General features: G+C 54.5%; 12 protein-coding genes across 12 annotated transcripts; 6 read left to right on the top strand and 6 right to left on the bottom strand.

Moving 5' to 3' along the window:
* Window positions 1-2,099: 2,099 nt before the first annotated feature.
* On the top strand, window positions 2,100-2,576 carry MYCGRDRAFT_95672 (uncharacterized protein; the record flags this gene model as incomplete). The annotated part of the gene is made up of 2 exons (XM_003849700.1): window positions 2,100-2,410; window positions 2,462-2,576. The coding sequence occupies 2 exons, from the start codon at window positions 2,100-2,102 to the stop codon at window positions 2,574-2,576; spliced, it is 426 nt and encodes a 141-aa protein (XP_003849748.1).
* Window positions 2,577-2,904: 328 nt separating this feature from the next.
* MgSCP4 (serine carboxypeptidase) lies at window positions 2,905-4,362 on the bottom strand (the record flags this gene model as incomplete). Its single annotated transcript, XM_003849319.1, has 1 exon — window positions 2,905-4,362. A coding segment is annotated over one exon (1,458 nt), but the record flags the coding sequence as incomplete, so codon positions are not given.
* Window positions 4,363-5,244: 882 nt separating this feature from the next.
* MYCGRDRAFT_75460 (uncharacterized protein) lies at window positions 5,245-7,368 on the bottom strand (the record flags this gene model as incomplete). Its single annotated transcript, XM_003849318.1, has 5 exons — window positions 5,245-5,909; window positions 6,043-6,087; window positions 6,204-6,935; window positions 6,994-7,114; window positions 7,183-7,368. 5 exons carry the CDS (start codon window positions 7,189-7,191, stop codon window positions 5,383-5,385), a joined length of 1,434 nt encoding a protein of 477 aa, XP_003849366.1.
* A 483-nt stretch (window positions 7,369-7,851) lies between these two features.
* Window positions 7,852-12,456, bottom strand: MYCGRDRAFT_75458 (uncharacterized protein; the record flags this gene model as incomplete). Its single annotated transcript, XM_003849317.1, has 2 exons — window positions 7,852-10,189; window positions 10,268-12,456. The coding sequence occupies 2 exons, from the start codon at window positions 12,454-12,456 to the stop codon at window positions 7,852-7,854; spliced, it is 4,527 nt and encodes a 1,508-aa protein (XP_003849365.1).
* An 849-nt stretch (window positions 12,457-13,305) lies between these two features.
* On the top strand, window positions 13,306-13,920 carry MYCGRDRAFT_87466 (uncharacterized protein; the record flags this gene model as incomplete). Its single annotated transcript, XM_003849701.1, has 1 exon — window positions 13,306-13,920. One exon carries the CDS (start codon window positions 13,306-13,308, stop codon window positions 13,918-13,920), a length of 615 nt encoding a protein of 204 aa, XP_003849749.1.
* Window positions 13,921-14,087: 167 nt separating this feature from the next.
* Window positions 14,088-15,790, bottom strand: MYCGRDRAFT_47207 (uncharacterized protein; the record flags this gene model as incomplete). Its single annotated transcript, XM_003849316.1, has 3 exons — window positions 14,088-15,206; window positions 15,318-15,529; window positions 15,586-15,790. The coding sequence occupies 3 exons, from the start codon at window positions 15,788-15,790 to the stop codon at window positions 14,088-14,090; spliced, it is 1,536 nt and encodes a 511-aa protein (XP_003849364.1).
* Window positions 15,791-16,267: 477 nt separating this feature from the next.
* MYCGRDRAFT_110722 (uncharacterized protein) lies at window positions 16,268-17,384 on the top strand (the record flags this gene model as incomplete). The annotated part of the gene is made up of 5 exons (XM_003849702.1): window positions 16,268-16,337; window positions 16,405-16,491; window positions 16,548-16,659; window positions 16,715-16,960; window positions 17,034-17,384. 5 exons carry the CDS (start codon window positions 16,268-16,270, stop codon window positions 17,218-17,220), a joined length of 702 nt encoding a protein of 233 aa, XP_003849750.1.
* A 177-nt stretch (window positions 17,385-17,561) lies between these two features.
* MYCGRDRAFT_95666 (uncharacterized protein) lies at window positions 17,562-18,669 on the top strand (the record flags this gene model as incomplete). The annotated part of the gene is made up of 2 exons (XM_003849703.1): window positions 17,562-17,689; window positions 17,748-18,669. 2 exons carry the CDS (start codon window positions 17,562-17,564, stop codon window positions 18,667-18,669), a joined length of 1,050 nt encoding a protein of 349 aa, XP_003849751.1.
* A 25-nt stretch (window positions 18,670-18,694) lies between these two features.
* MYCGRDRAFT_47735 (uncharacterized protein) lies at window positions 18,695-19,311 on the bottom strand (the record flags this gene model as incomplete). The annotated part of the gene is made up of 2 exons (XM_003849315.1): window positions 18,695-19,123; window positions 19,183-19,311. 2 exons carry the CDS (start codon window positions 19,309-19,311, stop codon window positions 18,695-18,697), a joined length of 558 nt encoding a protein of 185 aa, XP_003849363.1.
* Window positions 19,312-19,695: 384 nt separating this feature from the next.
* MYCGRDRAFT_105698 (uncharacterized protein) lies at window positions 19,696-20,168 on the top strand (the record flags this gene model as incomplete). Its single annotated transcript, XM_003849704.1, has 1 exon — window positions 19,696-20,168. The coding sequence occupies one exon, from the start codon at window positions 19,835-19,837 to the stop codon at window positions 20,066-20,068; it is 234 nt and encodes a 77-aa protein (XP_003849752.1).
* A 56-nt stretch (window positions 20,169-20,224) lies between these two features.
* On the top strand, window positions 20,225-20,637 carry MYCGRDRAFT_95665 (uncharacterized protein; the record flags this gene model as incomplete). Its single annotated transcript, XM_003849705.1, has 2 exons — window positions 20,225-20,407; window positions 20,512-20,637. The coding sequence occupies 2 exons, from the start codon at window positions 20,225-20,227 to the stop codon at window positions 20,635-20,637; spliced, it is 309 nt and encodes a 102-aa protein (XP_003849753.1).
* Window positions 20,638-21,478: 841 nt separating this feature from the next.
* Window positions 21,479-23,358, bottom strand: MYCGRDRAFT_87461 (uncharacterized protein; the record flags this gene model as incomplete). Its single annotated transcript, XM_003849314.1, has 3 exons — window positions 21,479-22,904; window positions 22,958-23,127; window positions 23,350-23,358. The coding sequence occupies 3 exons, from the start codon at window positions 23,356-23,358 to the stop codon at window positions 21,479-21,481; spliced, it is 1,605 nt and encodes a 534-aa protein (XP_003849362.1).
* Between the last annotated feature and the right edge of the window lie 1,370 nt (window positions 23,359-24,728).

The following is a 24,728-nucleotide window of genomic DNA, read 5'->3' as shown; positions in this document are numbered from 1 at the left end:
AATTTCCGTACACTCTCCATACTCTCGAAAGCCGGTGTGCTCTGGCGAAATACTCGTCGCGAGACCTGGAACTACTACCATCGCAGCATACGAAGGGTCGATCTGGAGCTGAAGCTGGGAGTGGAGGCAATGCACATCCAAACGCAGCTGCTCGGGACAAATGCTTTCCGGTACCACCTCGTGCAGTATCCATGGTCCAGTTGTCATGAGCCTCGTCAATAGCGGTCTAACGCAACCCGCCAGTTGGTGCAAGACCGACACACCGTCCCACTGAGCTACTAGCTCTAGACAAACGGCCGCAGCCGAGTACCATTCGATGACAGCCTCCACGATCGAATAGCACACACGGAGAGCTCTGCTCCAGCTCGAGCATCCGCACTCAAGGATGTTCGTGATCTGGGTGATGGCGTTGATATTCATCGACATGACTTCATGGAGTTCCTTGGCCGGCTGAAAAGAGGGACTCTCCGGAGTAGCCGTGCACGTCGTTCTTGGGACATGCGTTGCAGCTAGAAGACAGACCGCCTGTGCCATACAGTCCAGAGAGTCACCGCGCGGAAGAATTATGCTCTGACATTTGCTGACATCTGATGATGAGTTACTGCAACTCGTCAATATCCAGATGCTCCTCACATTCGCGGCTGTCATCTTCATCCGGCCACTAACCTGCTCAATGATGCATTGTCTTCCATCCAAGTCGTCATCGCGTCTGCTATGTCGCCTGTGGCCATCCTGGGCTCCGCACCGCAAGGGACATGGAGATGCGAATCGCACGGGTCGCTGGGCAATGTGGGACTCATATGCGCACTGTTCATTGCATCTTTGCTCCTCTGGCCTTGTTTGCTATAGCCATACTCGCACACCAGACCCTTCTTTCCGCACGCATCACATTGCGGGCGCTGCTTGCCGCAGCGAACCTTCCAAGACTTGCAACGATCGCAGGTTGTTCGAAGACCCCGCACTGACTGCCCAGGATCCTCCATGGCCAGCGATCGGATTCGTGGTGGGAACGTCAGGTGGAGGACATTCTCTCCCTCGCTTGTAGGAGGTACTCTCGAGCCATGATCTGAAACCCCCTTACGCTTGAAGAACGAAATCTGCTGCAGTGCCACGCTGTGTTAAGCGCCGGGAACCTGGATGGTGTCGTTGATGCTCCTGTGTGCGTTGTCTTCCTCGACTACATCCTGCTGCCGACTCTGTGAACTTTCGCTCAAAGTCCCTTGCATGCCGGCATTTCTTTGCAGTCATAAGCGCTTCGAAGCCTCATGACCCCCACACCTTCCCTGGATCCGTCAATTGGCGCAGGCCAGGTTCTGGGTTGTCCCTCGAGCTTCTCAAGCATTGGCTGGGGAGCATCGGCTGTGAAGCATCTTATTACTGTGCCTCCTGAGCGCATTTCCCACGCCCTGCACAAGGACGACTTGCGTAAAGTTGCATCCTCCGTTCATATGTACAGTCCGCTCTCATCTCCAGACGACGACGCCCCAATCAGCCCCTGAGGTAGAACAGATGTATTCAGCATCTGGCACACATCTCGCGGAGACACCAGGACGAGCTCGACCACCCGTATTCCCCCACGCGCGAGGACAGGGGGGTACCTGTATGCGCAGGGCACCTTGCATCTTTTGTGTGACCGGCTGAGGCTCGGTAAAGCGTCTGCAATCCTTTCGGCGAAGTCTAAAGTCACGACGACCTTGGCGAATCCTCCTTCCTCCCAAATGCGGATCACTACCCAGCATCGGTGCCTGTTTGTGCAGCTTAATCGGGCGGCCGGCAGGATTTGGGCGCTCGGCTCGGCGAGGTTCACGACGCGTGATTTCTTGGTCCAGCCCTGGTCGTGGAAAGTGCTCACTTTCTGGACAACGGGTAGCGCTCGTCGGCGAGGTCCAGACCTTGAGCTCGGTGAAGTCTCCTGCTCGCAAGGTGCAGGACGTCTCTTGCAGAGAGAGAGAGAGAGAGAGAGAGAGAGGTGTCTGATTTCGACTCTATAAGTATTGCCCTGCGAGCGCTCTTCGTCCACCAGACAGCCCTTACCACCTTCACCACAAGTTCAATCCAACCAAGCCCTCCGATTACGCTTCTGCAGCCTACCAGCAACGATGCAGATCACGAACACCTTCCTCTCCCTCATCATGGTGGTCACCTACGCTGCCGCAAACCCCGTTCCAGATGCCGTCAACGATGTCAGCCTCGCGCCCCGCGCTCATATCATCTTCGACGGCGACCATGTCCAGCTGGTGGATGACGCCGCTACGGATGCTCCTGTGAAGCGCCAAAACATCAATCGCGCGGACGTCACTGCGTGGAGTGGCGATGCCTGCGACGGCTCATCGGATCGCTACACAGTCATCAATCAGGGAGATCGCTGCATCCAGGTCACAAACAAACGGTCCATCACCCATGACGGAAGGTAAGAGACCCCCTTCCTTCTTCATACGAAGCTGTGCTGATCAACCTACAGTGGGTGCACTGTGAAGACACACAGCGGTACCGATTGCCGGGGCTCTCAAGCTACCATTGGGCGCAACAACGGATGCAATTCGGTTCTTTACGCTTCGATATCGATCACGTGCTAGGCAGCTCTGTCGGGTCTCGTGCTGGCACAAGAGCCAGAACGATCCGACCCCGGACGGACAAGAAGAAGGTGATGCTTAGCAGGACCATCTTTGCTGTAGCCGAAGTTCGCGCATGTTCTTCATACATTCGAGGGGGCCGACGAACCAATACATGTTTTCGCCAGTGCCGAGAGAGTGTGTGTGGTGATGATCAATAATCAGTCCCGCTGCGAGTGAAGTTCCCTCAGTCCCAAATGTTGGCGTTGCGACAAGTATGTCGCTCAATGAGTACATCTGCTCGCTTTCATCGGAACTCTTCCCTCCATTCCCATCACTGTAGCAGAGCCCTCTTAGGCCATTCCCGAACCCACTCCTCCAACTGCGCTACGACCTCATTTTGCACCTGTCTCAGACGCGGACTCGCGTTTCCATTCGCTGTGGACAAATCACTGCAATGAAATCCACCTGGCACGACCTTGACCGGGATCTGTGGAGTATCTTGTAGCGGCCCACCAGGTCGCTGATCTGAGGACACGCCACCTGCTCTCCACATATCGTATTCACCGTTCACGTAGATAAGGCGGGTGGTGCCGCTCACGTCCCAGCCGCCGGTGTAGGCGTTGACGTCCTCTGCGGTTAGGCCCTTTGCAATGCCGTACGTCTCTCCGTTGGGTCCGGGGGGAAAGTACTTGGCGCAGAAGCTCGTCAGGCGGTGTTCAACTGTGATCAAACGCGAGAGGAGAGACGGTATGCCCGGAGGCGCGCCGACCTGGAAATTCTCGTCCGGCCAGCTACACTGCATCCACGAGTATGAAATATCGTCTGCGAGGCTCAGAGACCTGTCTGTTATTGGTCCGGTCTCGGTTGTGTCGAAGCAGTCGAAGTTGGTAGTATCCGGAGTGCAGCCGGTTTCGCTCTTAGCTTCATTTGCACCAAGCTCATGCCACCACTTGGCATAGCCATCGAGAGCTGCTTCGACGCCGACGGGTCCAGCGGTCGACGAACTGGACTTGTTGACGGCATTCTCGACGTAGTCGCACCAGACGAGGAATTTAGCCCTCGGGGCGCCCTCTTTGGCCTCGCTGGCGATATCCCTTTGGAACCACAGCGAAGGCGCCCTCGCAAGAGCGTACATAAAGTCGACGCTGTCTATCTTGGCCGGGAAGTCGAAACGAGCTTTCAAATCGGCAATGTTCTGTTCGGAGCCGTGAATAAGAATTTCGTCCATGTGGTCAATGACGGCCGTGACGTCGTCCCGGCAGTCTTGCGGCATGTTCTGCTTGACCGGCTCAAAGAACTGCCAGAAGGCGGCGGTCTGGTGCACCACTGAGCTAGAAGCGTAGTATGCCCAGAAGGTGTCCGGAAAGAGCTTTGCCGTCCAGGCGGCCAGAGATCCGGCATATGATCCCCCCATCAATACCCATGGCACATCTGCAGCGTTGCTGGCGCAGCCGGCGTCTCTAGCAAAAGGCAGTTCGACGGTGCGGGCGAAGTACGAAAGGTCTTTGAGCGAGTCCTCCAAGGTCAGGTACTTCATGTTGGCAGTCGTCAGGCTGTCCACCGGAATCGACTGGCCGAAGTATCTGTGCTCCACGAGAATTGCGGCAGCGCCAATCGCTTTTGCTGTAACCCCGACCATGCTTCTGTTGGTCAGGCCATTGATGTAGTATGTCGCATCAGTCTCGCCATAGGTCGTCAAAACGATAGGCGAACCAGGGCCCTTCCAGTAAGTTGTGTCGAACCAATATCGAATGGCAAAGGTGCCTTTGCTGGGATCATTGTGATCAAGAGGTTGCTGAAATTCGGCCTGCTGGATGTTGGGATATCCTTTCACTGGACCAGTGTCCCTCGCCACATTCTTCAAGACGTTTGGAAGGCTGTTGACCCGCGCGGCACCCAGCATCGAGCTCCGTAAGGCGAATGCCTCGGCCGCGAAGGCGGCGAAAACGAGGAAGAAGTGCATTGCGTGTTGGACAGAGAGGCACAGAGAGAGAAAAAGGGAAAGGAAGAAGTGAAGCCTCAAAAGCGCATTGCATCTTTTCAGGAAGGGAGGACCAAAATCTGAGTCTGACACGGGCAGATTGCAAGATTAGTATTAGATAACTTCCACCAATGCGTGCACCTGATGAAGCGTGTTGAGAACCACCAGGCCATACGGTCATCTCATTTCGGTGGTAGGGATGTTGATACCTCCATGTCACCGAGACAAAAGTCGGTTGCAAACAGCAGGATGCTCAGATCTCGAAGTCTTGCATCAAGATCAATACGAGAGACTCCAGAAGTGTTTGAGCAATGTGGCACATCGATGCTTTACAATGATGGGCATTGGAAGCAGCGGCGGTGCTCTGGTCTGCAAGGTTCTGTAGGTTCGTCTGGCAATCCCAGTCGCAGAACACAAGGGTGCAGTTCAGGAGCCGAAAAGGATGAAGTGACAAGCATGTTCTTTGGGGCGCTTCCTGCTCCACGAGTTCGATGAGGCGCGTGCCCCCCGGCGGTGTCAGTCTCTCGTGTTGAAGGATGAAAGTCGAGTGAGAGAAAGATGGGAATGTGGACGTAAATTCACCGCATGACTAAGTAGTTCCACGTCATGCCTCAGGCATCTAGATCACTGTTCGTACAATACCAAGCACATCACACTCTGTCTTCGCACGGTGATCATGTATGTTTCTGTATATGCTTTATGGTTCTTCCTCGTATATGCCGATGGCTTAATAAGGACTTCTGCCTCCATATACTCTGACTGGTCATCAACATCGAGCTGGATTCCGTCTCTGGAGCGAGACCCTCCTCCGTGAGACCATCACCATCGCCTGCGGCCTAAGTTTCGCTACATCAGAAGCGCCAATACTAAAGCAGCTGCGGCAGCTCCGAATCCGCCTCCCACTGCTCTCACAACTCCAGCACCGCCTTTCTTCGTCGCCGACGGCTTCGGTCCATCGGTACTCGTGGAGGTCGCACTCGCCGTCTCCAATCCATCGCCATTCTTGCCCGGGCTGTTAGCTCCCTCCTGAATGGTGATCTCCAAGTTCTCGACCTCGCTTCCATCCGACTTGTACACCTTGACAGTGACAGCCGTGTCCCTGACTTCCACGATCTTGCCCTTGGGTGGGTTCTTGATGCCATTCTTGATGAGAGCGTCCGCACCGGAGGGAGGTTCCGGGATATCGAAATTTGAGCTGAAACCGTCGTTGGAGATCAAGATCTTCGAGCACTTTCGCGGCTTGAGGTTGGTGGCTGTGTCGTTTTGCGTTGTGATCTGGGTGATGTTGAGCTTGTTGTATTGTTCTTGCAGGCGGTCGAAGTCGGCGAGGAGCTTGAGGGAGCCGTCTTCTTCGGTTTGGACGAGACCATAGTCTGGAAGAGAAGGGCGGAAGTGTCAGCGATGGCTCGGATGCAACAGGAGCAGAGGCAGAGGCAGAGCTGCCAGCATAGTCCGAAGGACAATTCGCGGACCGCTGGCAGGCCTTCTGTCCTTTGATTCCCTTACCGGCTTGTGATTGGGTCCACTCATACACAAGTCCACCGGAGAGAGCTGCCTAAGAAGGACATGAGGGTCAGCGATGCTGAAAAGACAAGGTGATATGAGCTAAGACATGAAATGGCTCGAGACAATCTCGGGCGCCGCATGCCTTGTACACTTCCTGAGACTTACCATCTGCGGTCCGTACAACGTCGGAATCTCCTGGAAAAGACGCGGACTCGGGGTATTGCATCCAAACTCGCTGAAGAAGACCGGGATAGTCGAATTGTTGAACCAGTCGGCCAAAACATTGTACTTCGAAATGGTGAAGCTCGAAGCGTCGCCGCACCAAGAGTACGAATTGAGACCAAAGAAGTCGGAGCGGGAATTGTCGCCGTCATTGTCGCACTCCAGGTAAGCCCAGGTATCGTGCAACACTTCTTGCACCTGCGCAGCGGAGTAGCCAACAGGGATCTTGCGCGACGCATGCGCGGCGATGTAATTCTTGAGATCGCGTTGCACGGCACGGATGTACGGAGGAGTTGGACCAGCGGTGGGAATGTCGTTGATGATCTCATTGCCAGCGAAGAATCCGAGAATGTTCGGGTAGTCTTTGAATGCTTCCACGATGCTGAAGATGCGGGTGAGATAGCTGGTGGTGTACGAGGCCTCGGGCTGGGAGCGGTCGAGAGACTCTCCCGCGAGTGGTGCGTTGACGTCGACGACCATGTAGATCCCGATCGCGTTGAAGATGGAGGCGCACTCGTCGTGGTTGAGGGTTGGATCGAGGTTGTACATGCGAATGGTGTTGATGCCGAGTCGCTGCATGAGAGCTGCATCGCGGAGGCAGATGGTCGAGTTGCTGAGAGGGTCGCCAGCGCCGGTACCGTAGCCTCCTTCACCGCCTGGCTGGTAGTCCACTGTTCGACCAGATGTCAGGGATTGGGGGCGTGGCCTGAATGGATGAACGATGTGTACCTCCGATCATCATGAATCGCTCTCCCGATTTCTGGATGAATTGCTGCTGCTGTACGCTGATCGGGTCGAGAGCAGTGGCAGCCGTAGCCAACAGCGAGCACACTGCAGCCAACACATTGAACTGATGTTGGTATCAGCATAAGTCTGACCTGAGTCTGACAGTCACCCTCCAAGAAGTCGCAAACTTACTCGTGTCATGATGTCGAGATCTCAGATCGAACCGTGTGGAGAACAAGCTTTCCAATGTCGTTGCGCAAGTGAATGAAAGTATTGTCAGTAAGGACAGTCGGCCGACGAAGTCGAATTGTGCACACAAGAAGAGAGTCGAGAACGGAACAAGGTGATCAACGAAGAGAGGAGGTCACGAACTTCTCACCGCGCGTCTCCCATGCAAACGCTGCAAGCACATCGGATCAAGCATCCCTGCCCTGTTTGGCAAGAGCACACCAACGCCAAGCCGAGAGATCTCTTATCTGTTTGTTCGCTTCCTTGCACGAACTCCACTGGGATCCGAAACTTTCGTGTTGATTTGGCGAGATACAAGGTCTCGTCAGAGTAAGACCGAGATTTGATGGCCCATCCTTGTACCACGTTGCGTCACTACAGCGATCTTACAGGTACCTATCGACGAACTCTTCCAGGACTCGGTAGCTTTAACAAACACTGTAGAGTACATTGGACTGGTTCATTCCATAATGTATACAATAGAACTTTTCTCCGACCGTCGTCGTTCCGTTCTGCCAGCTTAAGATACACTCCATCGTAAAGCCAACAGGGCAAAGAAATTCGTTATCAGCTCGACGCCATCAAACAACCCGACATACGAAAAGCCCAATCCACCAACACGAGCTCTCAACCTCACTCCCTCAACTGCGCCCTCAGTCCCACATTCTCCCTCTTCAACCTCATCGTCTCCCGCTTCAACATGCCCGCCTCCTCTTGCGCTTCCTTCAACTGCTTCTTCAATTCCTCCACCCCGTCCCCTCCCCTGACGACCTTCAACACCCGTCCCAACTCCTCGTTGAAGCGCGAATAGAGCGCCTCATTCTCGCCGTTCGCTTCTCGGTACAGCTCATCCAGCTTTTTGCATTTGTTCTCGGAGACGCTGAGAGAGGACTGCAAGTCCGTCTGGATGGCAGATATACGCTGGTTGGCTTCGTCAATTTGAGTCGGGAGGAGAGCTTCCATTTTCAGGACGCGCTGGGCGAGGTCCATGGTATTGGGACCCGTGCCGTTGATAGAGGCAAGGTGGCTGCGGCCGGTGAAGGTCTTATTGGCGCGGGAGGTGGTGGGTCGGAGAGGACTGTTAGTCGTGGATGAAGCGGTCAGCTCGTTACCGATTTTGGACAGTTCATCTTGTAAGCTGTCCTGCACGGCGGCGATGGACTTTTGCTCATTCTGAAGGCGTTCGCGAAGTTTTTGCGGAGACTGCATGCGAAGCTTGCGAGGCGCGAGAGAGGAAGCGGAGAGATCGGGATTGGTATTGCGTCGGACATAGGCCGGCTTCTTTTCAGGTTGAGGAGATGGCTGCTTGACGATATTGCCGGCTCCAGGTCGCTCGGAGAGGCCGGCACGGGGTGAAGACTTGGGGATGAAGGTCGGTTTGGGCATCAGGCTTGGAATGTTGGAGGTCGGTCGTGCTGTGATGACAACCTCATCCGGCTTGTCACCGCTCGTCTTGGGCCGTGATAGAGTCTCGGTGCTTGCAAGTGCTTTGTTCGGTCCGGGTGAAAGGTCTCTCCTAAAGGACGATGGCAACCGTGACCGAGGCGAAGATTGCTGTGGTGTGCCATACCGAGCGTAGCTTCCGCGAATGGAAGAAGGCGTAGACGGCACGAGGGGCGGCATAGTAGGCAGATCCTCGATTGCGCTTGGAGCAAGAGTGGGTCGGTGAGGCGTGTTTGGCGCAGATGGCTCACGGCTTGATGCACCGTTCAAGACCTTCAAATCAGACAGCGAACTACGCCGCTTCTTTCGAGGAGGTCCGGTTGGAATGAAGCTTGGGTGTTCGCCGATGGTCATGAGGTTGTTGGTAGAGATCGTGCCAAAGCCCTTGAGCCCTTCTTGAGACTTCGGACGATCACCAGTGTCGATGGACCTTGACCGGCCAAGGGAAGCCTTGCTCAAGCTCCCACCAGGACTGACATCACCGCGCGTACTCTTACTGAGGGTTCGCCACACAGATGCCACTTTTGATTCTTCAGTCTTGCTGTTCTCCCTCGATAATGTGCCGAAGCCGAACTTTCGCCGAAGGGAAGATGTGTTGCTTGTGAGTGAAGCTGAATTTGCAGATCGTGTCCTCTTGTGAGAGCTGACGGAGCCTGTATCGTGTTTGTGACTGATCGGCTCTTCCACAGGCTCACCAAAGTACGTGTCGGTATCATCGACGAAGCGATCAATCAGCGCTATGTACTCATGAGGGTTGCCATCGGTGACAAGAACCTCCGCGAAAGCGGCAGTCAAGATGCCGCGATCGCCATCATTGCCGGTGCCGTCAAGCAGATCCGCCAGCAATTTCATGATGGCTTTGAATGCACGTTGATTCTGAGGGGCAAGCTTGGCCAGCGCAGTCCGGAAGTACTGGTCGAAGTCGGTCGGGAACATGGTCTCGGCCTTGGTCTGAATATCTTGCAATATAGCGCTTGGAATGACCTGTCCAATATGCTCAACCCAGACTCTGTTGAGGAACTTCTCGAACGCAGCAAAGAGCACGTCAAGTGGCGCTTGGGCAGCCAGCACCATCATGTTCGGATCCTCCAGTAAGCTGTTGTACAGCTCACTGACCATGAGTTCATCTGCGACGATTCGCATCTTGAGGTTCTTGCCGACGATGTTGCCCTTGCGCGCATGAAGCGCAAGTATGTATGCTGATAGCGTCTCTTCCAGCTTCTTGACAGGCGATGGAAGTTGCTCCGTTGATACTGAAGAGAATGACATGTTCGAGAATGATGTGTTCTGCTCCTTGGAAGACGGCCTTGACTCCCTGCTGGGCGGCTTCGGTATGATGTAGGTAGAATGTCGTGAACTCGTACTGGAAACAGGCAAGCTCGGGAGCTCCTTCTTGGCAAGCAAGGGTGATTCGATGCCAGGTCCAACGCTGGAAAGAAAGCTCGAGAGGAGTTTCTTGGGCGACTTGGGCCGCTGATAGCGCTCCCGCGGGATAAGAGTTGGCTTCTGCTGGGCGTTTGGTGTTTCGCTTTGGGTGTCGATCGAGAAGAGAACATCGGCGTTCCTGTCGAGCAAACATGCTGTTGTGGCTGTTTGGTCGATTGACAGGCGAAGACCTGTGAGCGCTGCAATTTTCCTCTGTACAGCTGGGACAAGATCAGGGGTTTGAAGATGTTCACGTCCGCCACTTCCATCGACCGAATCGACCGTCATTCGCCAGTCTCCTCCGCGATTAGGCGAGAGAGCGATGACCGTCCGTATCCCGTTTTGACCGGCTCTTGGCGGTGAAGCGTGCCGATCGATGTCCACGATGATTCGCACCTGGGCAGATGCCATCCTCGATGCGACGAAGTCAGGCTTGGAATCCTCGAAGATTGCGGCGAAAAGTCCAAGGCTGTCCGATCCCGGGTTCGTGGCTCGAAACTCCCAACTGCACGACTCACGCTCGGCCTCTGAGAAGCGAGCTTCCACTCTTGCTTTCGAGAACTCCTCGACGAATCGTGCTGCTCGTCCGTCGTATGCATTCTCCAATTGCAGAGTCTGACATGAGTCTAGAATGGGTTCTTGCGCCGGGACCGCACCCATGCTAAGCTGAAAGAAGCTGAGGATTTGCAAAGCCTGACCGTCATGGCTCTCCGAGCATTGCACCGCATCGAGCTGTAGCCGACGCACAAACAATAGATCGCCACCGCTTTCCGAGAGGCTTTCGACTGACTTGGACGGCAGAGAGCCACTTTCGATCTCGGCCAGCAGAGCACGAGCCGTGGCCTTCGATTTGAGGGTCTTTTCGACGACGACGATGCCATCAGTAAAGAGTAGCAGAATGCCGCGAGCGCTATCTGTGGTACCAAGCCTGTGCGGCGGTGCGAGCTCCACAAAGTCAGCTGCGGTGACCAGTCTGCCGGCGATAGAAATATCGACCGGCCACCCTGTTGTACGAGCCTGCAGCCGAGCGATCATTTCAGAGGCCTCCGATCCTTCTGATTCCGCGCAGATTTCGGTGACCAAGTCGCGAGCTTTGAGAAGAGAGGTGAGCGCCGCATGCTTCACAGGCAGCTGCTTTGCAATACTGTCGATGTACAAATTGTATCGTGGCAGTCGCTGGACGGGCTCGATCAGAAGAGAAGTAAGCTTCTGCTCGCCGATGTCTTGCAGCTCTACCGAGAGGGAGTCTCCGTTGCGCAAGAGTTTCCGCAGAGTCTGAGACGAATGTGCGTGCGTACTCATGTAGTCTTTGTAGCATCCCGCGAACTTTGGCAGCCAGTCGCACAGACATTGCGCAATGCTGCCCAGACCAGAAGCATCTGGAGGAGTTGCTGCAGAAAATCGACTGTCCTCTTCATTGCTCGCGCTCTCGATGTCTCGCAGAGCAGCCTCGGCGGTATCCTTAATTCGAGTCTGAAGATCGTCGAGGAAGCCAGCGTTGACGTCCAGTATGGCGCTAATGGTCGCTGGAAACACCTCGGCCAGTTGTTGCTGGTGTCGCTCTTTCAAATCCGCGCCGAGACTCTCGAAGAAGCTCTTAAGCTCTTCCAATCGCGCAACATAGTTCTCCTCAGTCGATAACAATTCCGACAGCTGATCGCGGACCTTCTCTTTCTGATCTTTGAGGAACGAAGCGCTCCGGCCGATTGCCGTGGCCTTTGAAGGTGCTCGCTTCACCTTCGACGTCGGCAGGAAAGAGATATCCCCAAGCGTTGCAATCAGGTCTGCATATCGCCCATACTGCTGCCTGAGCATCTCCTCGTCGCTGATATCCTCCGCGGTATTCGTCACCTCCTTGATCGATCCAGACGGAAGCACGACGTCCACGTCCATCCATGACAGCTTCTGTTCGCAGAATGCATCTGACAGATCTGCGATAACATCGTCCACGTTCTCAGACCGAACCATGCGCGTCGCTAGAATAGCAATGTGATCGTCACCAAACAATGCGCCAAGCGAAGGCGCCTTGGACGTCGCACACCATGTCTTCCGCACTGAGCCAGACAGTTCCGAAAAGTACTTCTTCAATCCAAATGCCAACCCTCGACACACTTCGTCGCCTTGCTCTTCTCGTGGGAGGTTGCTAACAGCCGAGTAGAAGGGCGAGTTGGGCGACACCGATAATCGCGCGTAGGATTCCAGGCCGGCTGGTGTGAAGATGTGAACCTGGATGCGCGAGCTCGTTGCGCCGATGGTCGCGGCAGGGCCGTAGAAGACGAGGACTGGCGAGTTTCCCAACAGTGGATCGGTGGTATGGAAGAGGGAGAGGTCCCCCGACAGCGCGGGCGCCGCGGGGATGATGGTCGCCATTGAAGAGGATCTCGAGTGATGTTGTTGATGCGCCGTATGCCTGTCGCGTTGAATGTGGGGTGTGGATCGTTATCGTATGTCGGTGGAGCCGTTCATGGTCGTGAACAAGAATGATATTTCGTCTCGTCGCGTCGCGTTGAGTCGATTTTGAGAGGGATGTTCGCTGTACAAGAGAGTAAACCGGGCGACAAAGTAAACAATGGCAGGAGTGGGCCGCACAAGGTTGATCTTCCTGCAGTCGATTGGGCGCGACAGCCTCAACTTGCAGCTTTGTGGAAGCTGATCCTGGTTTGTCCTGCGAGGTACCAAATGCACGACATTGGTCCGATACCGCGCTAAGTGCGCCCCCTCGTGCAGTGCATGGGGCATAAGGTATCTCGACTTGTGATAGAACATAAAAACGACATAACTTGCACATACGAATGCAGTCTACCGGCTGGCCTTCATGCTATCGACAAGTCCGACAACATACACCCCGGTCCACGTATCGTGGTTCGGCCAGATCCATGATCGGTCCCGCTTAATCCCAGCAGTGAAGTCGACATCAGCTCCACTTCGATGGCACCATCACTACTCCCCAGCAGAGAATGGCGAAGTCGTGTACCACAATTCTAGAGAAACAACGGAGCCGGCCATCCAAGTCTGCCTCGATGAAGCGGCCTTCTCGTACCATAGCTCGTCCAAGGTCGAATGAGCTTGGCCCCGCCGCGTGTCGAGCTGCAACCTGGAATGGCACGCCTTACGAGCTGATTCATCCAAGGCAGGCAGATGACGCCAGCTTTCAAAGTTCGCAACGAGCCACATTGTCGAACATGCAGTGAGGAGACCTGTCAAGAAGTCGAAATAAATATGGCCTTCAACGCATCAGACAAGTCCTCGCCAGGAGCATACACCGCTTCACAAACCGCCTTACTCCTCCTAGACTTTCACGAACAATTTGTGAATGTTGCCGCAGGAGATCTGGGCAAGCGAGCAGCATCCATCGCAGTCAATATGCGACACTGGGCTCATACGCAAGGCATACAAGTCATCCACGCTCCGCTCGATCTCGAAAGCACACCCGTTGAGACATACAAAGACCGCGACAGACTTATCGGGCTCTTAGAGACATTGCGGCAAGAGGGCGGCAGCGAGCCGGCGGCACTTCTCGACGGCGACGAAGGGGACGTGACTCTCACCAGGCGTCTTGGCCAAGTCTCTGCGATGGGATCTCCGGGACTGCAGGAATATCTAATGGAAAAGGGCATCAAGTCGCTCATCATGACTGGACTGAGCACGAGTGGGTGCGTACTATGGACCGCATTGTCGGCGAGTGATCTGGGATTCATTGTCACTACCATGTCGGACGCCTGTGCGGATCCGAAACCTGGCGCCCACGATCTGCTGGTCACCCAGGTGTTGAACAATCGAGGGTGGGTGATGACTGCGGCGGAGTTTCAGGAAGGATTTGGACGGGCGAAGTGATGCAGACTATCAGACCATGAAGACGTCTCGAGCTCGGATCTTATTCAGCAAGCAGCAAGCTTGATACAGCCGAATAATGCCAAAACAGTGCCGACTTGGCGACATGGCTTTCGCTCGACGCTTGCACTCAAAGGACAAAGGTATAGACAAGCAAAAGCAATTCGATCCTAATTCTTGCCCACCATCTTCTCAATCGAGTCGCTCACACTGCCAGTTCTCTTCGCCCTTCTCAACGCCGCTGCGACTTTAGGTGGGTCGAGCATCCCTTTCGATCGACTAAACACCTCATCCATCTCTTCCAACGTGAGAGAAGTACTTTCTGGAAATGTGAAGTACACCGTGGGAACGATGCAAGCGTTGATGGCCGCATACACAATCCAGTAGCGATAGCCAATATTTTCGAAACCGATCGGCGTGACGAGAATGACAACAAAATTTGCCATCCAGGATGTGGCAGTCGAGATGCCGGCGATGGCAGCACGGAACTCCAGCGGAGCCACCTCGGTAGCGTAGAGATTGGTGAGACTCAGGAATCCTAGGGCGAAGAATGGAGTGTAGAGGAAGAGGAAGAACGTGGCGGCATACAGCGCGCTGGTGTTCTCCGGCAGAGAGGTGGCTCCGGCCAGGACTGCCATACAGATCGTCATGACCGTGGCACTGAGGAGCATGAGCGGCCGCCGACCGAAGCGATCGACAGCAACGACTGTCCCGGTACCGCCCACGATGAGAAGGCTCTGCATCGCGATGGCGAGACCTCTGGCTTTCACGGCGCCGAAGCCTAGACGTTCTTCGTAGATGACGGTCGCATACGCAACCGTGAGACTACAGCCGCACATCTGCTGGAACAGTTGTCCCAAGACTGCACTCAGCGCTCGATTGAAGATGCGTTGCTCGCCCATGCGAAACAGGTTCCGCAAAGAGCCGGCTTTTCGGTCGTTCGCCGCCAAAGACTGCTTCATGATCGCAATGTCGGCCTCAATCGACTCGTCTTCGATGGGCAAGTCACTCAGTACGGCCAAAACTTCTCTTGCCTCTTCGATTCGGCCTTTCTTCACGAGCCATCTTGGAGATTCTGGCAAGGTCCTGACGAAGCCCAGGACTGCGATGAGGAAGATGAGCTGGAACGCAAATGGGAAGCGCCAGCTGACTGTGCTTCCGGTGATGAAGAAGAAAGCGAAGTCGAGCAGGAGTGCGAGTACGATTCCGACGCCGAGAAAAATTCCCTCGGCGTTGACGAATGCACCACGGTGCTCTGCTCCAGCGATTTCGGATTGCCAGACAGGTATCTGCGAAGAGTAAGGTCAGAAACGTCCCAGTTATGTCAAGCGCAACGATCTGGAGCTGGCAGAGCACGCTCGAAGTCATGCCTGCGAGGCTCCCTCATTCGGTAGACTCACGGTTGCCGTATGTCCGCCACTACCGAATCCAAGAACAAGTCTTGCGACGATGAATTGCGCCAGAGTGGTTGACGAGGCCATCAAGATTGCTCCGACAATGGCAATGATAGTTGCATAGAAGATGGTCATTCGTCGACCGAGCATGTCGCCGACTTTCATGCACACCAGCGCACCCAACGCGGAGCCGAGGACGAACAATGCAATCACGGTGCCTTGAAACAGCCGGACTGTCAGCAAGATGAAGTGTAGTGAAGATGCTGGACCGTACCTTGAACAGTACTATTATGCGATTGTTGTGCTCCCGTCGTGTTGATGATGTCCAGAGCAGGGAACTGCTCCACGAACGAAGGGAGCGTCAAGACATTGCCAGCGACTCCTTGGTTGTATCCATAGCAGATGTACGCGGGGCCAACGATCAGACCAAGGGCGGCATTCGTCACACGCGAGCCACGAAGTCCCCAATACTTCTGCATCTTGAACAATTCGTAGTTGATTGTAGTGCGGTCGATAGCGACCAAGGCTGGTAAAGGACATCCATCTGTAATATGTCAGGACCCCATCGATGAACAGCTTTGGATCTGCCAACACATCGCTGTGTCGTTCGACTCAGTATCGCGCATGCCATGTGTTCTTCGTCATCAAGCATCTTTTTACTCGCAGCATCCCTGTTCATCACTAACGCGTCTGCAATGCGGTGAAGCCGGCTAACGATCGGCAATCAGAATGCGAAGCTTGAATGCACAATTACGGCATGTGGAAGCTGGCTTCGCATCAGACTACCACAGTACTACCAGCTCGCGGATCGCCGTCGGCAATAGCGTCAAATGCTTGCTTTTCTTACAGCTCACTGTGCCGAGATGCCGTTATAACGCGGCACCGAGCCACAGTGCAGCGTGTCATGACAACAGTCCAAAGCCCAGTCGCAGTCTCCCTTTTCACCTTCGCACAAGATGTCGTTTGCTGATCTACCCAAGTTTGATGAGTTGAAAGACCCAAAGCGCTTCTGGTCAGCAGAGAAGGGTAGCAGAGATGAAGGTCTTGCGATGCTGAGATATCTGACTCCAGCACATGAGATATCTGATTCCAGCACATGTGGCACAAGTAGTCAAGTCCGAAGTCCGGACAGGGGAGCGAGTATGCGTGAACTGGGAAATGACAAGACTGGAAACGCCTGGTAAGAATGTCGCCGCCACGCTTCAATGTAGATCATCGAGCTTACACACATCGCAGGATTCAATCGATTCCGATGTGAGCATGAGATTGTGCCGATTCCGAATTATGAAGGCATTGCCTGGGACGACATCTGGCGCTTCAATCCTCAGGCTTCGAGCCAGTGGGATGGGTATGGCTCTCTGCTGGAGCACTGCGCGACACGGCAGGCTGATCGTATGATGCAGATTCCGCCACTATTCCACGGACATGGGAGATGGCACGAGAGCTTGGTACGGCGGCACCAAGACCTGGGAATCCCTTACTCTTGACCAGAAGGAGGAGTACCGGACGCAGACCCAGACGCAAAAACACAGACACAGTGGCCTGATCCAGAGCGAGGCAGTAGCTCGGTTCATGTGGGACTACCATATCGTAGCTGTTGCCGGAGATGGTGTCGGTGTCGAAGTGCGGCCAAATCGAGACGATGACTGGTAAGACACAGACTGGAGAAATGCTGCTGAGCTGGTGCGCAAGATCGCTGACTCTTCTTTTTCCGCCTTTCAGGTCGATGCACCACTATTGTCTGGCAGGCTGGAGTGTTCCGATCGGCGAAATGTTTGATCTGGAACGATTGGCAGACTTGTGCAAGAAGCTGAATCGGTGGACATTCTTCGTCACTTTCCAGCCCACTGAACCATCCGCGAGGAGTTCTGTCGCCGCCAAACTGCATGGCGCTTTTCTAGGGCGATGATATGGTGGACAGAGAGCTTGCATACTTGTTGAATGGGAATAAGATGTGCTGTTCCACTTCATGTTCGTCTTCTCTGGAATCGTGATGTATGCGTATTTGCGTCGGCCAAGTCAGCTTGGGGTAGTCTTCGAACCAACGCTTCCCGCCTGGCGCCTTGCATCCGTGTCGGTCGTAAATGGTCTTGAAAGACGTGGATATATGGAAGGAGTAACGAAAGGAAGAGCTAGGCTACATAAAACGCGAAACCTTCGCGACTCAGATATACGCAGCGTGCTGAGAGCTGCGGTAGAATAGTCCTCCCGTGAACAAGACATCCACGCTGTAGCATCATCACCAACAGAATGTCGACACAAGATCCCAATGCTGGTGTGCCTATACAAGTCAGACCTGAAAGCCAGCTCGAGCATTATCGTCTTCTGGAGTTGCCGGCGGACTTGCTTGCACTCCTGACTTCAGATCGACCACCAGTGTAGGGTTAACGACTTTCCAAAAATACGGTACTGCACTATTGCTGACAAAACTGCTAGTCTACACTTGAAGTCCCGGGAAGATGCAGACGGCACAGCGAAAGATGCGAACGCAGTCCTCTGCACTTCAGACAAGACCTACGACATTCGCCAAGTCAGCCACTCCAACACAGTCTATCTCACTCGACCACATGAGCTTCCCGTTGACAACGGCGGACCACCTCGAGCTGGCATTGAAGCAATAGCGAAATGCGAGTCCACAATCGAGTTGCTCCCATCAGCGACGCAATCCGCCGCTCCCTATATCAAAGCAGCTCTTCCGGTCTTCTCCTCCACAGGCAACTACTCATCACAAAAGAACATATCCAAAGCGGAGCTGTTCTCACACATCCCCCTTAGTGAAGTAGAATGCGAGATAGGATGGTCAGAGCTCGCATGCTTCGAGTCGACAAATCCACCAGGCAGCTTTGTGCCCAGCGGCAAAGTCAAAGCACAAATCTGGGACGCAGCTTTCACCGTCGCCGTGGCTGAGCGAACAGACTTGGCTTTACCATTCTCCGCGAGCGACATACCCAACTATGCTACCGAGCTCACGCAAGAGTGGCCAAGCGAACTCGTGGCCGCCGTCTTTGCCGGTGTCTCAAAACCATCATCAGAGGGAACCCTTGTCGTCGACAAGGAGAAATGCATTCGCTTCGTCGGCATCGCCCACCTTTCAGCCAAATCCGAAGGCCGACCAACAGACACAAAAGCATTCCTCAAAGCATGGAAAGACGCCGTGCCCGAAGAGTGGCGACCAGACTGCCAGCTCTCTGTCCTTAAGGGCTCCTACACCACCCAAGACGCCGGCAGCACGATAACCAGCACCACCAGCACCATCGACGCCAAAGGCGCCATCGCCAACACAGCCGACGAAGCAAAATCCTCCCTCGGCGCAAAGCGAAAATGGCACGAAAAATTCCGCGCATCCAAGAAATCATGAACGCAGCCGTACCCGCATACAACAATCAGATCGGCAACCTTGCCATCTCCTCCCTCGTCCAGAATTGGCTCATATTCTCCGCACTTAACGCCCTCACTTCATCATCCATATGCTCCCACAACACCGTCCCGAATCCATCCATGACCCCTTTCATCTCCTCCAGCCTCAGCTCCCTCTCCCCGGTCTTGCACGCCACAAGATACGCATCTAACTCATCCAGTCCTTTGTGGATGACAACATGCTGCGTCAACAGCTCATGCGACTTCTGGAATTGCGGCATTTTCCGCGCGAGAAGGGGGAAGATGTGCTGTTCTTCAATCCCGTGGTGCATTTCGAGCATGCGACAGAAAGAGTCGCCTAGGGAGAGAAATTGGCGGATGGACATTCCGGAGGGCCGGCGGCCGGTGCTGCATGCGGTGAACAGTGTTGTCCAAGTTTGGCGAAAGTGTTCGTGCTGATGGGCGAAGTCAGTCGGGATGGTGGGAGAACGATGGGGTTTGGAAGGGAACTTACGAACATGTCCATGCGTTCCGAGAGGCGGTTGTAGATTTTATGGTCTTGAGGGCTGAGTTTCGGGAGACTTTGATCTTCTATCTCTGTCGTCTGTGTATTCGAGACATCTTTGCTCTTCTCGCTCGACATGCTGACCTCTCTGCTACTGTGGTGAAAGTGCCTGCTAGCGGCAATGCTTGTTATTGGTGCTGGCCTCCAGGAATCTGGACCGTAGCTGTTCGAAAGCCTCGTCGAATAAACACTTGTCGAACGAGATGTCATAAAATTGCAGATGGAACGCTGCATGGAAGAAGTTTAATGGATTTTTTGCTCCTCAACTCAGGCGCAAGAAATACCTGTTTCGCGTTGCAATCGCATTTAGCGGACATTGTTTTTTGCTGACCAAAGCGAAATCTCGGCTCTCCACACTAGCGGATCGGTGGCGTTCGAGAGGATCCACAAAGAACTTCCTTCTCGACATCTTTTTAACCACCAACATCTTTCCAAGAATACGTCTCAAGCGATCCGATAGGAAAATGTTGATAAGGGACTCTTCCTCCCTTCACTCGACGCATATGCTCTCCACCTCTTGTCAGCCGACATACAAACATACAGATTCTTGGTAATACTTTCTCCTTCTCTTCATCAGCCATTTCTTTCCTCCTTTCCGTTCATGCGTTCCAATTACGAGGTACTTAATGATGTGGTGGAGAAGATGCGAAAACCTCAATCATACCAGACATGCTGCTTTTCCCGGAAACCCGCACCTCCTGCAAACGAATACCTCGTATGGCAACCCGGCTCCCGTAATTCCGTCTCGCCATGGGACTCGACATGGGATGCCAACATGAGCCATGACACCACTTTGAGTTCGACCAACCGGCTTCCTGGCGGTGCGCTGTGGTGAGCGTGACAAGATACAAGTAATACTTCAGAAGAAGCTCTTCCTCTGAACCTCCTCCGCACCCAACCCTCATCGCACCCGAAAGCAAACTCGCCGTCCACCGACTCCGACACATCAAGCGTCCAACCACACCCCGCCAAACATCACCACAACTCCAAAATGCAAATCAACCTCATCTTCCTCACCAGCCTCGCCGCTCTCCTGCTCCCCGGACAGGTCCTCGCCGACAGCTGCCAGCTGGAGCAGTGCCCCTTGACGGCCCAGTGCACCTGCACTCGCCCTCACAAAGGTCCCTCGCAAGCAGGACCTTCACTATGGCACGGACGCTGCGGACAAGACAGGGTACGTTGTCGGCGAAAACTACTGCCTCGGCTGAGAACCTGAGTGAACCTGGAAGCGCAATGCTGACGTGCGCTCTTGATCTAGTATTGCTATTACTAGACGAGTCCTCGATCCCAACGGGAGGAGTCGAGTCGCAAAAGAAGGATGGAGGAGGTATTGCTGCTGAGGTCTTGAGTGTCGGTCGTCGTTCGGGACGGGAGACAGAGACGGTGGGAATGGGTGAGGGATGATACTGGAGACCGCCATCCAACATGGCGGCCGCAGCACGTTGGGAGATAATGTGGGAGACTACTGTCTCCATTGTCGCGTGGCGGTGGGATCTGGCGCCCAAGCTGATATGCACCATGACCTGTGGAAGTGCGGCGTTGGATGCGAGAACGTATGGTCCAACATGGCGCAGGAAAAGTGTGAGCTGATGGCGACATTGTCAAATATCCACCGTCCCAAATATTGATCCGCGTGCTCGAAAACGTCGGAACATGTCTCGCATTATGATCATCTGCTCAATCATCGATCACTGGCGCTCAAAAGTAGCGGCGTTGACGTTGTGCATCGTCGACTCGTACACACTGCTTGTACAAGTAAACGGAGCAGGACATGACGGCGCTCGACCGACCAACCACAGCAAGCTCTACATCCAGCGCAAACATCCAAGACCAGAGTGAGGAGATACCTTGGACATCGTGAAAAGTTGTTATACAATCCCCTTCCTCCCTTCCGCCACCCTCTCTCTTTCTACACATACTTCCTCCATCAAAGCTATACAAGCTATCCCGACATACATACAACTTTGTTGATATCCTCCACTATCCTGTTCGCCCTCTTTTTCTTTCCAAGCGTTCCAAACCATATAGCATATGGTGGAAGAGATGCATTGCACGATCCAACATCTCCATTCTCTGCTTTCCTCTCTCCCTCCTCGTTCCAACGACTCTCCATCCTCTCATCTCCTCGCCTTCGACAACAGTAAAAGCAAAGAAGCACACACCGACCAAAGTCGATGAGGGTATAGAACGGAGCAAAAACGCATCAAAGCAAAGCTGGTCATGGCGTCGGCAACCATCTCACTTCTCACCGGTCTCCAAATACCGGCCCCTCCTCAGTCGAGTCTCCCTCGATAGTCTTCGCCCAATGCTGCGGCAAACAAATACACACCAGCGGGAACGCTTTGACCTCTCCTTCGTCCAACGTCTTCCTCTTACCATGCGACGAACTCAACCCACTATCTCGCTGAATCTCGCCGTCAGGTTTCCACTCCGCGGCGCGCTGTCTCACCCTTGTACCCGTCGCCCATCCATCGTCCCATATACCGAGCACCTTGACCATGTCGCCACGCTCGAGGGCGAATTCGTCGGCGGCACGCGGTTCGTATGCCCAGAGCGTGGAGACGAGGTTGCCCGGGCGAATTTCATCTTGAGAGTAGTAGTCTTTGAAGAAGTCGAGTTGTTCGGATTGGCCGTGAGATTCGGGCGAGGTGTATTCACCGCCGGAACTGGGGGAGGTTTCGTTGTTGTTGATGGGATTGTTGCCGCCGGGGAGCATCATTGCTCTGGCGCCGGAGAGGGAGCCACTGCGTTTAGGTCCTTGCGGGCGGCTGTTTGGGGATGGGTCGGATTCGGAGGTTGTGGCGTAGCCAGAGGCGAGGTAGGCTGGCCGGCCATCGGCGCGGGCGTCTTCCAGTGCGGCCATGCGGGCTACGCGGCCACCGCCGAGGACTGGTAGGCCGCCGCCTCCTCTTTCGGACATCTCGCCAGCGCCATCGTGATACTCTGGCGAAGGAGCGCGGCCTTGGTAGGGTTGGTTGAAGACACTTGTTGCAGGACTTGCTTGTTTGCGGCGGCGAACTGCGAGGCAGCCGAGCGTTACGAGTGCTAGAAGGGCTGCAATTCCAAAAATGCTGCCAATGACAATCCCGGCGATCGCACCGCCACTGAGGCGGTTAGATTTGTGATCCTCGGATGCACCGCCAGTCGCTGAGGCGGCAGCTTGAGAGCCGGTGGCGGTGACGGTAGTGGTCAACGGCTGCAATGATGCCGTCGCAATAACTGGCAGAACGACACCTTCGCACCTTTCGGTAGTCTTGGAGAACACGCAGCAGGAGTCGGTCGCATTTGGCGAGCTCATGCTGCAGTACGAACACAGACCTCCGAGATTGTTGGAGTATCCGCAGTCGTTCTGCTCATTCGCAGAGCCCTCGATACAATCACCTGCTATGGCTCTGGCGGGCAAGGCGCAATTTGTGAAGTCGGCGCGGATCTGAGTGAGGGCATTGTTTCCCGCGTTGCCACACACATCGCTGGCGACGATCTCCTGCTCGCTTTCAGCATAGTCGGCACATGAGTTGGCACAAAGAGGCGTTGTCGCATCGCCGGTCAAGCCGCAGGCGTCGATGGAGTTCTGGACGATGGCATTGCAAAGCACACTCGTCGTGTATCTGGCGTAGAAGGCTGTGGTGTTGTCCAAGTTGACGTTGGAGCACCCTATAAGATCTTGGAATCTGCAAGTAATCGTTAGTCTTCGTGTCGCATGATGCCCCTCAACAAAGCCTACCGTAATTCTGTGAAGCCTCCAGCGATGTATGATGTCAGACCCGAATCGAAAGAAGATGTGTCCGTCACGGAAGAAAGAAACGGGAACAAGCCCGTCAAATCTCTGTTGGTTGAAATGGAAGCTGAATTGAACGCCGGGCACGCGGTGGAGTCGCGGAGCGGTATGCAGTCCTGTGCATTGGCCAGTGAAGCGCTGCAGACCAGCAAGGCGCAAAGAGAGGTAGAGGTTGACAGATTTGATCGTCGAGATCTTCGTGGGCGTGGTTGTGATGTGGAGCTGCGTGTATGCATATCCGAAAGTCCTGCTTCATCTATAGGTATCCTCGTAGTGCCACTGGTTGTATTTGTCTCGCGCTCCAGGCGGCTGTCGCAACAGTATTGTGATATGTTCACCTCGTCCATTGTATTCTGGAACCTTGACTCGAAGGATCGACGCTGCGATCTGACGGTTCGTCGTTGTCAACGTCGGCAGCCGTCGAACCAGCGATCGGAGTTGGACTCTGTGGAGGATCGTCAATCGTCGTCGTTGTCGAACGTTGTCGGCTGTCTGGCAGTTGTATCGTCGAGGGATGCTCCACCCTACGGTTTGAGGTCGGACGTGGCTTGAATCGCGGGCATATTGGTAGGCGGTGTAGACGACTGGACGCGAATACTCTCCGAGTATGTGGAATGAGCGAGCGGGAGTTGGCGAGGTAGCGACTGGACGTGTAGATGCGATTGCACCTGCACAACACACACACAGAACAAGACTCGACGAGAAGGAGGTGAGGCAGGAGGTCGCGATCGAGCCATCGGTGCAACGGTTTATTCCCTGTCCTTGTGCTCCCAGAGATTGGACTGCGGTTCCCTGTCGACGGCCCGTGGCCAGCCTCTTCGGCCCGCTGATGTGATGTGTCTGATTCGTCCGGCTTGCGGTGCGGCGTCGTGATGGGAAATTTGAGGACGTCGATCGCGAACTTGCGGAGCGACGACCCACGACTCGACTCGACTCGACACGCACACAAGAACAACCCGACTATGAGGTATTTCGCCGTCGGCATCGTCGATAATAGCTATGTGAAGATGTGCAATCCTGAGATGGAAATAGAGTGTATCTTGTCGCTCTCGGCATCGCCAGACATCCGCCGTATCACCAAATAAGAGCACGACATCCCAAGCCAGCGTGTGTTCGCATATGAAACCCACCCCTTCTCCTGTAGCGCCAACGACCGAGTCCGTGTCAACCTCAAACGACAGGCCTCGAGACTCGAGCCGACAATGGTACGCGGAAAGTGTTTGTGACTTGTCCTGACAAAAATGGAAGTCAAAGCGATTATTCTCCGACTCCGAGATCTTTGATCGACATAGCCATACCAGCTCGGTTGCTTGCCTGAAGAAGCCGGGTCTGTTCATGCATCTTCCTGTCAGCGATCTCACTCACGGATCAGGCGTTCTGCTCTTTACCGGCAAGATACTGGTTCCCGCCCACGCAGATAGGATGATGCCTGTCCTCCAGACGAACCAGGGCATTGTTGTTCTGATCAGGCCGGCGAATTTCGTGCGGGAGCAGCTCCGCGCTTTCATGACCACATCTTTTCTCGCGCCGAAACACTCGGATTTCGACAATGAATTGCGATGCTGCGATGAATCTTCATGAGCAAGACCCCAGCGACACTGAGTTCTGTCGGGGACTTGAAACTACACCCGCTCGAGGCAATCCGCGACCTGATACTCCACAGTGCTCGGCCGTTGACAGCACAGTAGCAAGATGAGGAATCATACTCCATCTCGAC

The sequence above is a fragment of the Zymoseptoria tritici genome, chromosome 9, assembly GCF_000219625.1.
Source record: "Zymoseptoria tritici IPO323 chromosome 9, whole genome shotgun sequence".
Taxonomy (NCBI): Eukaryota; Fungi; Ascomycota; class Dothideomycetes; order Mycosphaerellales; family Mycosphaerellaceae; genus Zymoseptoria; species Zymoseptoria tritici.
This window is presented reverse-complemented; position numbering and strand designations above follow the sequence as displayed.